Source organism: Danio rerio, chromosome 15 (assembly GCF_049306965.1).
Source record: "Danio rerio strain Tuebingen ecotype United States chromosome 15, GRCz12tu, whole genome shotgun sequence".
Classification (NCBI taxonomy): Eukaryota; Metazoa; Chordata; class Actinopteri; order Cypriniformes; family Danionidae; genus Danio; species Danio rerio.
In genome coordinates, this window is record NC_133190.1 from 36,965,001 (window position 1) to 36,982,814 (window position 17,814).

The 17,814-nt window shown below is 34.1% G+C and overlaps 1 protein-coding gene across 1 annotated transcript in view; it reads right to left on the bottom strand.

The window, feature by feature from the left end:
• The window catches only part of agmo (alkylglycerol monooxygenase), an 83,815-nt gene that overhangs the window by 2,733 nt on the left and 63,268 nt on the right, over positions 1-17,814 (bottom strand). The window contains exons 10-12 of the mRNA NM_212883.2: positions 16,637-16,753; positions 11,422-11,504; positions 10,001-10,106 (exon numbers count right to left, since the gene is read on the bottom strand). Of these exons, the coding sequence (NP_998048.2) occupies positions 10,001-10,106; positions 11,422-11,504; positions 16,637-16,753 (306 nt within the window). The remainder of the gene's footprint in view (positions 1-10,000; positions 10,107-11,421; positions 11,505-16,636; positions 16,754-17,814) is intronic.

The window sequence follows — 17,814 nt, forward strand, 5'->3', positions numbered from 1 at the left end:
TCAGCAGGTTTATAGTCTCACACATCAGCGGCTGAAATATATCTGTGGTTGTTGTGTGTATGGCCGAGTGTTAGACACACACTTAGTCACTCTTCCAACAAAGTATATGCGGTCAAAACTCTTGCTTGTTGTACATATTGAAGGAGAAGTTTAAATTGAGTTTAAAATACTTCAAATAATAGACATAAGAGGGGAAAGGTATTCGTATTCACATTTACTTAAAAAAGTTCAACTCAGCTAGCAGTACAATTTTACAAATGTACATAGTCTTTCTGCAAATCCTAATGAGCATATGAGGAAAATCTATTAAATGAAACTATTTGAATCGATTGTTAGCAAAATGATCGTATTTGTTACACCACCAGCATAATGTGAAAGCCATGAAGAAGTGTTTATGCAACAAAATAAATGTGGTAAAAAACTGATAATAATCAAACAACCCTTGAATATTACAAAAACAGAGCTTTAGTAAATATAGAGCATTACAGACATATATTTAAACGTTAAAATCAGCCACAGAATTAAAACACATGCGAGTTACTCTAGACCGCACATTAAGAGAAACTGAAAGTAAAACTAATCTGAATGCAGTACTTTAAATATCGACTAGACGACCAGTCAAAACCAAAAGTGGCTAGATGCAAAGCTGCTCAACAATGATAGAGGTTCAAAAACATGTTTTGCCAAATCTCATTATATTTTCAACGTCAACTGCGGGATGGAGGGAGGAGGAGGGTGGGCCATAAATGGCCTGCCGGCCGGCAGTTTGTGACCCCTGCTCTATATGGTTCAAAACTAAAGAGCCATTTACAGAAGAAAGCCTTTTTACATTTGACTTAGCGCTCAGGAATGTTTTGTTGTTGTTTTTAATCCTCCCATGTCATGTTGCTGTCAAATAAAACAACTGTAATGGAAGCTTTCAATGCTTGCCCCACCTCCAAGTTCTTCTGATTGGTCCACTGCTTTAGAACTGACGTTAATGAGTGATGCTGTGATTAAATTCTGAACAAAGGATTAAATTCTTTTAATTTTTAATTAATTTATTTATTTATTTTTACAGTAATATGATCGGTTGAGGTGAAATGGCTACATTTAAGTAGTTTTTTTTTATCTCAAAAATATAAATGTGTTTTTACGCTTAATCATTTATCAGATACTTTGTCCAAATTGAGGTATTAGTTAAATTGATATTTTATTCAATGTCATATACAGTATACAGTTTGTTTGGCCCCGTTTACACTGCCCAATTCAGATTTTTAGCTCATATGTGACATATTAGATCTGTTCTGTGATTATGTAAACAGGCACGTTCTGTACATTATTAAACTTGCGACATTGTGGTACTTTTCCACGGTTTAATGATGTAGAAGGAAGATCGTGTGTATGCTCTAAAATTTCTAACCCATAGCTCCTTATTAAAGCCCGCCACACATTGCTCCCACCAGACCCGATACTGTATCTCTCTCGTACTCACAAATTCCTCTGAATGGTGGAGGGCACCATAAATAAACCATAGGCGCAAGCTGCGATGATGGCCTTTTCCCTCATCCTCAGCCTCAAAATCATTTTAAAACTTTGCATATGTCCCAGAGCTAAAAGCATGACATTTTCTTCCATTGTGGCTAGTGTGGCGCAGATGCTAGAACCCGCCTTTATGCATGCGAGACTTTGTAAATTGTATGGCAAGTGTAAACACCAATTACATATGGGTCACAATTAAGAAGAAAGTGTAAACGGACAGGCAAAAAAATCAGATAGGCAACAAATCGGAATTGGGCATTAAGACCTGACAGTGCAAACATGGCCTTTGTGACACTTCATGTTTGATATGTTTGAAATAAAAATAACTCTTGATACAAGTATTTATCAGTAAAAAATAAATAAAATAGAAAAATATAATAGAAAACATTTTACTGCAATGAGAATATCTTCTGACCTGTACTGCCTTCATAGTCAATTTAATTTAAGTAAAGATCATTTTAGGTGCTCAAAATGCTTATAAATCAAACAAAAGAATGACAAACTGGCACATATTTCAATTAATCTGTCAAGGTTTGCTCTCCAATTTTCCTTTACAGATGCATTTTAAGTGAGAAAGCAGATGAGATGTGTACGTTCTGATATAAAATTTTCCAGTCTTTTTACTGGTCTCAGCTGATCTCTAGTGCCTCTGTTTCCATCTTTTCTCTTTCTGTCGCACATACTGTATAAAGCATTCTCAATAAATGCCAAATACACATTAAGTGGCTAACAAGAGCATAGAGTCAAGTCTTCAGAGAAGCTGCGGTTTTGGGTCAACACAAACAGGGCTAAACTTCTAGGATGTACTGTATGTGCAGCAATGGGGCACTTTTAATTTGTACATTAAATTGCAGTATTGAGTTGTCTACACATAGACAACACACTGGTTATTAGGTAGCAATGATCCACCAAAAGCAAACCTGGGTAAAGTGTGTATTTTAAGCTTTAAGACAAAAACAAAAAAAGGTGTGTTATTTAAGCTACAGGATAAAAAAAAAGCTAAACAAAAATGTGACTTTTTATCTCTCATTTCTGACTTTTTTTCTCACTACTAAAGTGCTAGATGTAAATATGGCATTGCAAGTAAAAATTATTTTTCTGACTTTATCATGCAAAATTCCAAATATTTTCTACAGTTTAGGGGAAGTATACTTTCTTGCCTCTTAGATTAAAAAAAACTCAGAAATGTACAGTAAGATGTAAACTTTTACTTTTGAGAAAAGGCAGATTTTGAAAACATCTCAATTCAGAATAATGAAAACGCAATTTCTCACAGTTGATGTATTTTTTCTTGACATTCAGAGAAAATATTTCTGTAAATATTTCATTTAGAGGGGAATAATGTTTTTTTGTAATAAACTCATAATTCTGTCCTTTTTAAAATCAAAATTCAGAATAATGAAATTGTTGCAAAAAGTTTTTAGGTTCAATTTTATTAGATTTATTTATGTACATATGTGGTTCTAAAATTATTATAAATGAAATTAAACATACCTAAAGTTATAAGTTTCTATTTTCAATATATGCTGCCCTTTTCAACTTTAAAAAAAAAAAACTTAGAAAAAAGTTTCTACAAAAACATTCATGGAAAATGCAAAAGTGTTTTCAAATTTTTTTAAAAAAATGTTTAGACTACCTATGAAGACATAAAGCGCTATTCACACTGCAAGTGACTCGCAGTGACAAAGCAACAAGCAGCAAAGCGAAAAGCGACAAAGTGAAAAGTGACAAACGACAAAATGGAAAGCAACTAAGCGAAAACCGACAAACAACAATCAACAAAGAGACAAAGTGAAAAAGCGAAATGTGACAAAGCGAAAAGCGACAAAGTGACAAGTGACAAACAACAAAGCGAAAACCAACAAACAACAATTAACAAAGTGACAGGGGAAAACGTCAAAGCAAAAAGCGACAAGCGGCAAAGCGACAAGCAACCGTTAATTTCAATGTAGAGTGAGCGATTTCCGGCAACGTCCATTTACGCAAGGGGCAGCAACCGTTGGCGACCAGGTAGGCGTGTCGAGCGACACAACAAAATTGAGAATCCTTCGACTTTATGCAAATGAAAAGTGACTTTAAGCGACAGCCAATAGGACCATCAGTAGAGCACACGTGATCCTCTCTCAGCTCGCTCAGATGCTTGTATTCACCGTGCTGTAGACATGAACAGACCTGAGTTTGCAGCCAAGTCGCTGCTAGTTTAAATGAGGCATAAGGCTTCTGAAAGTTTCTATAACATTTCTAGAGGTTCATGTGACACTGAATACTGGAGTAATGATGGAAAATTAGTTTTTTCACCAGATAAATAATAATAATGGCATTTGAAAGGTATTTTAAAGTACATTTTAAATCATTTTAGATATAGTTTTATAGTGTTTTGATCTAATGAATATAGTCTTGGTAAGAATTGAAAAACTAAAACCCCAAACATCCTAGCGATACTGTATCTTAGCCACATATTTTATTATATCAAAGCCAATGAAAAAATATAAAAAGTGTTTAAAAAAAAAAAAAAAAAAAAAAACATTGCTCCCCAAAATCCCAAAATATTGCTCTTAAAGGACCTACCATACCTAAACAAATGTACATGTAAATGAAACGCGCACACAAAGCAAAAGACCTGTTGAACATGTAGCTCTTTGGCCTATATGAGCCTGATGGCAGTGGTGACCCATTACTTAAACCCCCTACAGGTTTTGGCAGTCAAACGAGCGCTGATTCTCTGAGCGACTGAAGCCTGGTTCAGCGCTTTGATGCCGGGGTGAAGGGCGTTGCGTCGCCCCGTGTGACTCTCACTGGACTCTCTGTAAATCAGTTCAATAGGATTCCTGAGACAAGGACTAAGATGGATGGGGCTCCTGGGGCTTGTAAGGCCCGATCTGTTCACCAAGGCAGACTGCTTAGCAACCTGAAGCCACCGAGAGCTCCAGAATACATTGGTATTAGCTCTCTTTAGTCAAGAGTGATTATGTTGTTACTGATTGGCACTGTAACTACAGGCATTATAGGGGACCTGTTATGCAAAAATCACTTTTATAAGGGATTTAAACACAGTTGTGTGGTAGATTCTGTGAATATAACCAGCTTCTAATGGTAAAAAATTATCTTTTTTTTTTTTATAATCATGCTTGATAAAAGCAGTCTACGGAATCACTTTGATTGATATACCCCCTACGTGTCATCAGAAGAGTAAAGCCCTGCCCATAACTGACAATCTCTCTCTTTCATTAGCATTGGACATTAGTCTTGTTTTTGAATCTGTCACTATCCTGACACATAAGCATTTGTAGCTCCGCCCTCTTTTGAAAAGAGCCCAATCTCATTTGAATTTAAAGCGACAGTCACCAAAATGGAACATTTAGGATCAAAGCCTAAAAGGGGCATTTTTAAAACAGTGTGGTGTATTTTGAGCTGAAACTTCTCATACACACTCATCAGAAAAAACTTAATTTACAACTTGTATTAAAAAAAATATATCAGAGAATACTAGAAATAACTTTAGTCAAAATACTTAGGAGATAAGATAGATTTAGCCATTTGATTGTGCTTTTATTTACCACGAATACCTTAAATTGACCAGATGTGAAATTTAAAACATTTATAATGCTACAAAAAATCTAAACTAAAAAATTTTGTTATTTAGAAAATTTGTATTCCTGAAGGTTTTTTAAAAAATCCTTATGATTTCCATAAAAGATAGTTCACCCGAAAATGAACATTTACTCACCCTCATGTGGCTCCAACCCTTTATGAGTTAATTGTATAAATATTATGTAGAACAGGAATACAAAGAAGATATCTTGAAGAAAGCTAAAAAATCTGTAACCATCGCGTTCCATAGTAGGAAAAAAAAATATTATGGAAGTCAATGGTTACAGGTTTTCAACTTAAAAAAAGAAAAAAAACTGTTTATCAGATAAATAAAAAAAAGTAGTTTAAAACATGTAGAGAGTAAATAATGACAGAATTTTCACTTTTTGGTGAACTATCCCTTTAAGCAGCAAAATAGTTTAAATATTATTATTATTATTATTATTATTATTAATACAGTATGTTTATTGCTTATTAATTTCCAAATTAGTGTTTTGGTATATTGTAAGTTTTTTTTTGTTGTTGTTGTTCTTATATGTTATGCTATTTAATATAACAACTATAAATTTACACAACCTTTTGGGTTGATTTTTCCTTTTCTTTCAAATGTTAAAGCACAAAGCTTCTATTCTGTCAGATTTGCATCTAAAACATTGAAGAAACAACATTATTATGTTCCTTTAATTCACAAGCTCAACAGTGGAATACAAATTATAAAATGTAAATGTTCAGTTTGTTTGATAAGGTCTCAATATATAATCGTGAGCTTCAAGTATTAATTTTATGTATTTGTTTTTTCGGATTCCTTAAGTGCAGACAGCTGTGTAAATCACCAAGGCTTTAGCTTAAAATCATTATTAGGTTTGACTAAAGAAAAATCACCAACATCTTGGATGGCTTGAGGAGTAAATTAACAGCACGTGTCCAGTACTATTTTAAACCTTGTATATACATAAATAATAATTTCCTATTCCGAAGCCGTTCTTCTGTGATGCTTTTCCTAGATAATCCAAACAATCTATAAAGCCCGACTCAAAGTGTCATCTCAGAACTAACAGTGGAAAGCCTTGTGCCAAATCACTCGAAATACTCTCTAAAACTCTTCTTATCAGAGTGATTCAGGCCTGGACTCCGAGCTGCTCTCCTGTGGTGTTTTGGAGGTGTCAGGTGCTGTGGAAAGATAAGCCAACGCTGACTGCTGCTGACTGTGGCTTTTGTGTCAGAGCTGATCTTGATAATATTATCTTAACCTTTTCCTTTAAAAAAAGTGGGGTGGGTCTTTGCAGCGCTGTAATTTTTTTTTCGCCCTTGAGAAATGAGGACGACAAATATCTGCTTTGATGGCTGGAAAAAAACACGGAATGGAAAAGACACATGCAGGAGTCAAAGAATATCATCCACTACCTGAAATTAGCAAAAGCGGGAGTGAGGGTGGATCTGACAGGACAGTTTATACCTGGCAAACACATTTTATTCCCCTTATAATAGTTTTAGGTTCTTGTTTGGTTATTTTTTTTTAATTTAAGCATGTTGAACATTCTTTTTGGGGTTTTATTTTTACATAAAATAACGTTCCCGGAACGTTGAGGAGTGATTATGTTTAAATGACCTCAAAATAACATTTACTAAACATTTCCTCATGGTTACTTTTAGGTTATTAATTTGCAAATGTGAAATAATATTCCCAGAATGTTGTATGGTAGCTTGTTTAATAATAACTATAGGGCCAGACAAAATCTGCAGACATTTTGTGCTATTTCTGTGCAGAATTTGGTAAAAAAAAAAAAAAAAAAAACTGCAGATTTATGCAGAATGATTTTGCATGAGATTACCGTAACTAAAACCTTCATATAAAAATATTGTTTAAAACCTTTATTTTCAATGTTTATAATGCAAATACAATTAGCTCCACTTATTTGGTTAACAAAGCAAGATTCTTATATGTTATGCAGTATCTACTAAAAGACAGAAAATTTTTCATATTATTTAATAATAATATGGAAATTAATTAAAAAAACTGAATAAATAAGAATTTACACACATTTGTCTCGATGATGGGCTAAAAATCTGCGGATATCAGCAGATTTCTGTCTGCGCAGATTCTGTGTAAGCCTTATAATAACTTGTCCAAAATGTTCCATCATGGTTATTTTAATGTTATTTTGCAATCCTACAATAACCTTATCAGAACATTTCCACAGGTTTCTCTAATGTATGTGTGTGTGTGTGTGTGTGTGTGTGTGTGTGTGTGTGTGTGTGTGTGTGTGTGTGCGTGTGTGCGTGTGTGCGTGTGCGTGTGGTGTTATAAAAGAAACTAACTTTTCATAACTTTTAAACTACATTTTGGAAAAACTGTAATTAGTTGGCACAGAATTTAATAAAATAAAAAAATTGTCAAAATGTGTAATAATCACAGGTAAATACTGTATAAGTATAAACAATGATAACTCCAACATGCTTCCACACACCTGCCATGAAGTTTTTAGTAAGAGCTTGTTTAGCTGGTTCAGGTGTGTTTGATTAGGGTTGGAACTACACTCTCCAGGACACTGGCCCTCCGAGTTTGGACACTCCTGCCCTAGACTATGCTGAAGTCATTGTTATTCAGAGCTGAGGAAATATAAAATCAAGGGTACACCGTGAAATCTAGTAAATCTCGTGCATTAATGACCAAAGGTCTTATTTAATCTTCTATGTGATGGTGCTCAGGACAGTTCAATATGACCACTACATCATGTGTGGCGGCGCCGCAGATTTTTATATATTCAATCAAATGAACTTAAACGATTAAAAACAGCAACAAATATTTAGGCCTGAACTACAAAACCAAACTTAAAAACTATTTTAGTATTAGTTATGCTTACTAAGTTGCACACTAGTTTGATCATATATGAACATCATTATAACTATATTATAAAAATATTATTCTAATTAAAATTTGTAAAATAAAGACTTGCAGGTCAAGGGAACAGCAGAGGAAGTTGCCGTGGGCCTTGGTGCAGATGAAAAGTAAAAAGATAGTAAGACAGAGATAAATTGACGCAGCTGGTGTGAAAGACAAATGCCCGTGCGCGATTTCTGCTCTCCATATGGGCTGCGCAACCACTGCTCACTCTGCTCGCACTTGCGGTGTGAGACGGGTACGGAATTAAGAAAATGTTTTTAGGCATAACAGAAGTGCCCGCCAGGGGGCACAAAGAGACAAGATGCGAATGAACAGAAATATACAGTAGCTGTAAATATCCTGCTACTTGTTAATGAAGATGAAATAATGAAACAAAGCATTTTAATTCCTTCATAAATCAATAAAAACTTGTTAACAAGCTGTAGCTATAAATACACCGAGAACTTTTAAACAAATGTTACCGTAAGTCATATAATTAAACCATATTAGCAAATAGAGTTAATAAATAAAACTTCTGTTAAAACTTTTATTGAAATGGATTGTTGGTGATTTGGTAGCTTTACATGGACATAGATAAGCTAAGACCTGTTGATTTAAATTGTTTAAGACCTACAACACAATAGTTCAGTGATTTTAAGAATTTTAAGACCCCACGGACAATCCTATTGCTTCATAATAATAAGATATTATAATACCATTAAATTAATATTAGGATAACATTCTACAAACCAAAAACTAAAATAAATAAAACTTTCCCGCCTAACTGAAAACAAACCTAAAAAAGAATTTTCTGCTATCCAAAAATTGTTAGCAGAGCAGCAACTGGTAATGTTTTTGATGGACTATAATGGCATTTCTTGCAAATAGACCAATGCAAAAGCAAAGGTGGAGTCTGATGAAGCAAAACAAACCATGACGCTGCTTTAGTGTAAAAGTGTCCAGCACCTGAGCTTACAGATGCCCGCTCTCACAGTCAAATGAGCAATTCAGCTCTTGTGTAAATCTAATCAGTCTTCCACAGCGAGCAGCAGACGTGCTTAATTGATTCCAGAAGCGGTGCCTTTGCGTAAAGCTGTGATGGTGAGAAGTGGAAGGGATGGAGAGAGGTGGTGCGCTAATGAAAGGTCAGCCGAGATGCACGGCCCACGCTGCAAGTGCCAGAAACACACACAGCAATTTTATGGTCAATTGGGCCATGCATCTGGAGTCATACATCACTGAGGCGTACGACGAGACCCAGTGCCAGATCTCAAAAACACACACACATACAGTTAAAGTCAGAATTATTAGCCCCACCTGAATTATTAGCCCCCTATTTATTTTTTTCCCCAATTTCTGATTAACAGAGAGAAGATTTTTCAACACATTTCTAAACATAATAGTTTTAATAACTCATTTCTAATAACTGATTTATTTTATCTTTGCCATGATGACAGTAAATATTATTTAGCTAAATATTTTTCAAGATACTAGTATTCAGCTTAAAATGACATTTAAATGCTTAACTAGGTTAATTAGGCAAGTTAGTGTAATTAGGCAAGGGGGCTTATAATTTTGACCAAAAAATGGTAATTAAAAAAAATTAAAAATGCTTTTATTCTAGCTGAAATAAAACAAATAAGACTTTCTCCAGAAGAAAATATATTATAGGAAATATTGTGCAAAATCCATTGCTCTGTTAAACATCATTTGGGAAATATAAAAAAAAGAAACAAAAAAGAGGGCTAATATTTTTGACTTCAACTGTACATCCACACACACTAAACATGCATGCAGTTAATATTTATACACAAGTGTATGCTGTGATTCCAGCATACTAATCTGAGTGGAGAACCTAAATGCTAGCAAATCATTATTTTAAAAAAGGATGGTGTAGAACTTGATCATGTTTTGAGAAAGATCCATAAAACATCTTGTGCTTCAGTGGAAGCTGAAGTTCTGTAATGGAGACTGTGGTAATGTGCATGTGTCAGTCAAACTCACCTCCATTGGAAAAGCCAAAGCAGGCAACAGGGGCTTGATGTAACCAAACCGATGGAGGAGCATTATCAAAACACATCTCAGCATCTCCAGTTCGGCTGCATTAGACCTGAAAGAAAGGCACAATTATATATACAGTGCTCAGCATAATTGAGTACATCCCATTTTGAAATTAATATTTTTATCCATTACTCAGGAAATATAGGCAATGTTCATTCTTTCATTTTCTTACTAATCTGGGGTCGCCACAGCGGAATGAACCGCCAACTTATCCAGCATATGTTTTATGGATGCCCTTACATGCAAACTCCACACAGAAACGGCAACTGACCCAGCCAAGGCTCAAACCAGTGATATTCTTGCTGTGAGGCGACAGCACTACCACCGAGTCACCAATATAGGCAATGTATTTTAGTGAATTTAAACGAAACAGATTTATTAAACGTATATTTATTCAACGTATATTTTAGTCACCAAACATATTTAGAAATTAAAAGATAATGCAATTAAATTCAAGCAAAATTTAGCAAAATAAATTGCAACCTACAAAATTTCAACAAAATCTTTCTTTTTTTTCTTCTCTTGATTTTTCCCTTTGTTTTTACATTTGTAGTTCATATTTTTCTATAACATATGAATGTGGCCGTACTAGTTTTAGACCGTTATCGTAAGTTATTTTGTTAAATAAGCTCCAGATTTGACTTCAGTACTGACAATTCTAATGTATATGCACAAATATAATATTGTATAGCGTCGTATTAAAAGTATGAATTTAAGAGAGATTTTTGAGGGGTGTCCTTGTATATAATGCGCACTGTATTCATTAGTAGTTTATGCATTTTTTAATCTATTAGTCATTTTAATCAAAAAGTTGCTTTGGGTTCAATAAAATTTAAATAAAATAATGTAAAATTCAAAATTAAAAAACAAACAAAATACAATAAAAATACAAAACAATAAAATAGATAAAATAAAGAAAATGAATATAATCAAACAAATCCAACAAACAATCAAAATAAGTATAATAATAATTATAGTTATAAAATAAAATTATTAAAGTGTGCTTCTGAAATAATTTTAATATGCTGATTCAGTGCTCAAGACAAAGTTCTTATCATAAATGTTGAAATAAAACAAATAAGATTTAAACAAATGTGTGTAAAAAATGTGTATATGATGTTTATAAGTTAAACAGTTATTGCACTAAAAATGAGGGGAAAAAACCTATTTAAACAAAATTCATTTGTGTATGCATGTACATGTGTGTGTGTGTGTGCGTGCAAGTAAGGGAGAGATTTGTATACATTAAAAGGAATTCATAAAATACAATTCAATTTATTAATAACATATATAATAAATAAATAAATAAATAAATAAATAAATAAATAAATAAATAAATAAATAAATAAATAAATTAACCATACCTCTGATCAATCAGGAAGCCCAGAGAGGTCAGAGAAAGCAGTACGTATGCAGTCAAGAGAATAACAGTCAATTCAGAAAGTATCTGCAGACAAGAGACACACGTATGAGACTATACTGTGTAGATTATGCACTGTAAAAAATGCAGGGTCCTACATACAGTAAATAATTTATGTTGACCCAACACAAATCAATTAAGTTAACTTGACACTTTTAACAAATTTATGTGGATTAAACATGAAAAATTAAGTTGTCCCAATTAAACCTCAAGAATTGTGTTGTTTCAGCTCATTTTTAATTACGTTTTTTAAACAAGCAAAAAAAAAAAAAAAAAAAAAAAAAAAAAAATATATATATATATATATATATATATATATATATATATATATATATATATATATATATATTTGAGTGTATATACAGTGTTGTTCCTCTTAATTCTTAGACAAATTCCCCAGGTTTGAGAAAGAAACACTGACTTTGTACTTTTATAACAATTTTGGATTTGATTTGGAAATATACCCATGTCTTACAGATCCAAGACTAACCATTAAAGTATCATCAGTTTGCCTGAATTGGCACACCTCTATAGATGGATTTACACTGAAATCATAACCTAGGGATAATTTTCTGTTAATACAAGGAACGATGTTAATGAGTTTTCTTGACCTTCTAACCCACTAAACTCAGCACTGGTTAAGTCAGGTGAGTGACCTCATAACGTCTTTGATATGACACCAGCGAACAATTATCAACTCTTTCCTTCACGACACCAGACAGAAACCAGACCCCAGAGCTCAACCCTGAAGCACTGGCTCATTTTTCAAAAATTAAGGAAAAAATCTATTTTGAGTGGCTAATTTTTAAACCCTTTCCATATCCAGTTTCAACAATAACAGAGCAAGAGGGCAGAGGAGGAAAAATAAAAAGAGGAAAACCATCTTCCAATTTGTATTTCAGCACAGATGACGTCACTGAAGGATTGACACTGTCTTGGTGTTTTCTGTCTTTCTGACCTAATGTTAAGCAGCGCTGTTGAATCGCTCACCAATGCAACAATTACATTATCTTATTTATTCATGCACTGTTTTTGTTTCTTCTGTTCAACACAAAAGAAGATATTATGAAGAAAGTTGGAATTTTGCAACCATTTACTTTCATAGTAGGAAGAACAAATACAAGTCAATGGTTACATGCATCCAGCTTTCTTCAAACTATCTTCTTTTGTATTACACACAAGAAAGAAATAATGCAGGTTTTGATCAAGTAAAGGGTGAGTAAATGATGACATAATTTTTGGGTTTTGGGTGAACTATCTCTTTAACTGAGCAAAGAGGTAGAATTTTCCTCTGGATTAGAGTACTACTGCATGGACATACTGCATTGTGTTTCGGCTAGTAACAAGTTATATAACCAAATCTCATTTCTTTGACAACCACATTGGAAGACACATTCTGTGGATGGGGAAAAGATGTTAATTCATTTAGTCATTTAGCAGATGCTTTTAAAGTGACTTACAATTGAGAAGACATTCATCAATTTATTAAGAGGCCACACACTCAAGAAGTGCTAACTATGCAAATGAACTGTCAGTGTTCGAGAGAGTAAGGGGAAATGTTTTTTTTTTTTTAGAGAGAGAAAGAGAAGAATGCTTCTACAGGTTGTTAAGCCCATTCACCTGTGTGAAGCTTACTTCATAAATGCATAGCGTATGTTTTATATGCTTCAGAAGGGTCAAATTAGTGGCATACATCAAGCAAAGACAACATCTAAGGAGATTGCTGAATCTTCTAGAAATGGGTTAAGAACTGTCCAACACATTATTGCACACTGGAAAAATATTGGGGAACCATCATCTTTGAGGAAGAAATGTGGTCTTGAATGAACAAGTTTAGTGATCACTTACAGACGTCATGAAATTAAAATATTTGTTTTAAACGCTGCTAGTCCGTTTGCACTGGCTGCCAGTTGCTGCTCGCATCAAATTCAAAACTCTGATGTTTGCCTACAAAGTGACTTCTGGCCTAGCACCTTCTTATCTGCACTCACTTCTGCAGATCTATGTGCCCTCCAGAAACTTGCGTTCTGTGTATGAACGTCGCCTCGTGGTTCCATCCCAAAGAGGGAAAAAATCACTTTCGCGAACGCTCACGCTCAATCTGCCCAGTTGGTGGAATGAACTCCCTAACTGCATCAGAACAGCAGAGTCACTCGCTATTTTCAAGAAACGACTAAAAACTCAACTATTTAGTCTCCACTTCACTTCCTAATCTGCAATTGCCTCTTTGAATATCACACTAACTGTACAAAAAAAAAAAAAAAAAAAAAAAAAACTACTAATACTTCCCTTCTTAGACTTTACAGACCTGAAACTTGCCTTTAGTACTTATTCATTGTTGCTCTTAGTTGTGTAAATTGCTTCCTTGTCCTCATTTGTGAGTCGCTTTGGATAAAAGGGTCTGCTAAATGACTAAATGTAAATGTAAATGTAAATGAATCAATATGCTAGTTTTAAGGATATCTATAAGACTGACTGCATCCAAAATCGCATTTCAACATGCAGGGGTCCGTTCTTCGTACGTAGATTACTCAGTTAGCTGGATTTGGATATCGACGATTTGACACAATCCAGGATCGTTTCGTTCTTCAAAGCTGATCCGAGAGTTGTAGTCATAGCAACAGTTCTGCTAGGTCAAACCTGATCGGGAGCAGGTTCAATTCATATAAACAGGATTAGATTGGCTTAGTTCAAGCAAAGATAATACAGAAAGTATGTTCCGAATTCTGATATTTTCTTACAGCAGTAGTTATATACAATTGGGAAAATGGTGCATATTTTTAAACTATATATAAAGTTATAGTCATTAATAAAATAAATTAAGTTATACATATTAATAAAACGTATGCAATCTGCACCCTGGAAATGAAAGTACAAAGACTGCCACCTGGTGGTGCAAAGAGAAAACTTATTGATATGAACTTTTTAGATCGCATTAGTACAAATTGTGTATAATAGAAATGCACAATATGTGACTTTTTTTAAAGCAATAATACATTTATGCAGTCATAAACATGTTTTGATAGTTAATATGCCAGTGATTTGATGCTTCACAAAAGTTGCAGACACCTTTACCAATACGAAAATGCTTTTGTAAACAACCAGTTATTCTTTACACCGATTAAAAAACGGCTACTATAATGAAAATATTTTCTAAATATAGAACTAAATACATTGATTTGCATTGAAATACATGATGAAAGTGTAAAGCCTGCAGCTCACAACAAATATTGAATGTTATTGAGTGTCATATTTAACAAACCGTTTACTGCTAATTTGATGTAATTTTGCTCACATGGATAATTGAATATTAATCAGATGATGTCATTACGCTACTGTGCCGTCAGCCAATCGTTGCATTGCTGATCATGATTTCGAGGATCTATAGATCTGTCCTTCACAACACACGCAGCGATCTCAGATCAGTTTATCCAGACATTCTAATCTGATTCGCAAACTCGTTTGAAGAACCAAATTAGTGAGAGATCAGTTATCAAGATTAAAAGATCCAGGATCTGCCAAATCATCTTAGATCATTTAAGCGAGGTACGAAGAACGGACCCCTGAATGCAAAGGGAATTCAAGGGATTGTAAATAAACACATGTACAGCCACTAATCAGTGAGGCTAAACAGAAAAAAAGGCTTCAATTTGCTATAGAGCATAATGATTATATTCTGTAGCAATGGAAGAAGGTCATGTGGTCTGATGAGTCGAGATTTACCCTGTTCTAGAGTGATGGCGTATCAGGGTCAGAAGAGAAGCATAATTAAATAATTACCCATCATGCCTAGTGTAGATCACCAAAGCCTGTGGGGGCAGTGCTGTGATCTGGGTATGCTGCAGTTGGCCAGGTGTATTTTCAGCAATGTTTTATACTAAATGACCAGGTTATTCCATCAATGAATTCTTTTTATTCCCTAATGGCACAGGTCAACTCCAGGATGATGATGATGTTGGCTTAAATTTTGATGAGTGATTCAGAAAACAAAACGGATAATTTGACACATGGATTGGCCACAACACACCAGACCTTAACCCTAAGACAATCTTTGGGATGTGCTGGAGAAGACTTTGCACAGTAACTTCAATCATAAATAAAATAATATAAATGTACTACGCACATCGTACATTGTTTTTTGTATAATATGTGGGTTATAAAGTGGTCTATTTATTGAATACCTAAATTAATTTTGTACTGTTCCATTATTTTTTCTATTTGTACTGTTATTTGCTCTTTCACACTTGATTGTTTAACTGTCATAAAAATGTTACAAAAAAAGAATGAGGTCAGCTGACTAAAGAAACTGAATATACTGAAAGACCCGATTATTTAATCAATGGATTTTTTCTTCTTCCCTGATAACACGGGTCTAATCCAGGATGACGATGCTGGCTTAAATTGTGAACGAATGATTCAGTGAGAATGAGGCATCATTTTTACACATAAATTGGCCACAACAGAGTCCAGATCTTAACCCTTATACCTTATTTTTACATTATTTATTCACAAGTCTGAAGGCCTTAGTATTTTCCTTGGAAAACGTGATTGACGCAAAAAGAAGCTTTTCTTGGTGCTGAGCATTTCTATTGATCCTGGACCACCAACCAAATGTTTTATTGGATGGTGGAGAAAAAAATAAGAGATCCAGGAGACACTTCTCAACTAAGGGAGCACCACAGAGGTAGGAATCACAGGAAAACAGCCCGTTTCACTTCAGCAGGGACGCAGGGTGGAGCTGTGCATTCTGGCTAACCAAAAGTATGCCTGGGCATCATGTACTTCCAAGGATAACGGACAAGGGCAACTGAACATCCCTGTGTTTTTAAGCAGGGGGGGTTGAAAAATAATAAACAAAGCTTACTTCAAAGTATTCAGCGTGGACTCCCTAAAAGGCTTTATTATTAGAGGACTATTTAGGATAATGAGAGAGAGAGAGAGAGAGACTGAGGTTGATAATAGGCCTTGTGAGGTAGCATTAACCACATAGCAAATTAATAGCCTTTCAAAGATAGTCTCTATGACTATATATCAGTGAAAGATGGCATACAGATGATAGCTTTGACATTTTCAGTGGGGAAGATTTCTGGGAAAATGTGATTTCAGTTTTAATGATGAAAAAAAAAATCAACAACAAAACAAACAGAAAGGGTACCTACCATCTGATCCAATAACAAGCTGTTATATACATCCAGCAGAAGAAAGAACTGTAGAATCACATAGGCTTGCATCACAGGGGACCATGCTGGATCGTGGGGTTTTTCCTCTCCTGTAATCTGGTTGGAGAAAGATTTTGCATAAATCTTTTGCACTGTAGATGTGTTAAGTCATCATATCTAATGTGAATCACAAACATCAGCTTGACCATTGTAAACACTAGATTAATCTGTTTGTTTTTTTTCTACAGAAATTGAATGGTTCTACATTGTAGGTGTAGATTGTTTTTACTTGGTGTCTAGTTCTTCTGGGTTAGTTAATTAAAGCCATTATTTGGTTAAAGATGTTTAAAATTGTAGATCTGAACTTGTACATGTAGGTTCAAACCCAACTGGACTCATTCAAGGAGATGCTGCACACTGGTGGTGGTGTGGAGAGACCCCCCTCTTGATTGTGAAGTGCTTTGGGTGTATGGCCATACACAATAAATGCGTTATATAATTACACATTACTTACTTGCTAAAGCTAGTACAATAACTTTTGCTGTGAGGACAACAACGACTTTTTCCAATTTGAGTTTTCAATGGTAAGTTGTTTTGCATGGTTCTTAGCTGTTGCAGTTAGTTAATTAGAATTGTCGATCTAGCTTCTTCTACACTCAGACACATTCATATGTTATGCTTTAAACTGTATAAAAATTAGGGATGCAACAATTATAGATTTTGGTTGTACGGTTTTAGTCTAAAGAATAATCATGGCTTCACAGTTATCACCATTAGTAAGCATTTCTTAAATTCAAAACACTTCTGGTTTAGAAAATCACAAGAAAACTGCTTATACAGTATTTTAAAGTGTTATTTATGGCTGCTCAGTAACCAAATACAGCACAAAATATTAATGAAAAACAGAAAATAATCTATTTTTCTCTTTGGACTTAAAAATAAATGAAAATATTTTTTATTTAAACATGAGTGATAATTTTACAATGAAAATAAATGACAGAACAATGAAAAAATAAATAAAAAGAATAAATAAAAAATTGTATTTGTACAATGTTAATTTAAGCTATATATTAGCTAAGAACTTAAATGAACTGTTGTTATTATCTGCGTTCATACATAATCATTTTAATGATTTGTAATAATTCGTCTAACATTTCTTTTGTTTGCACTGCACCAGA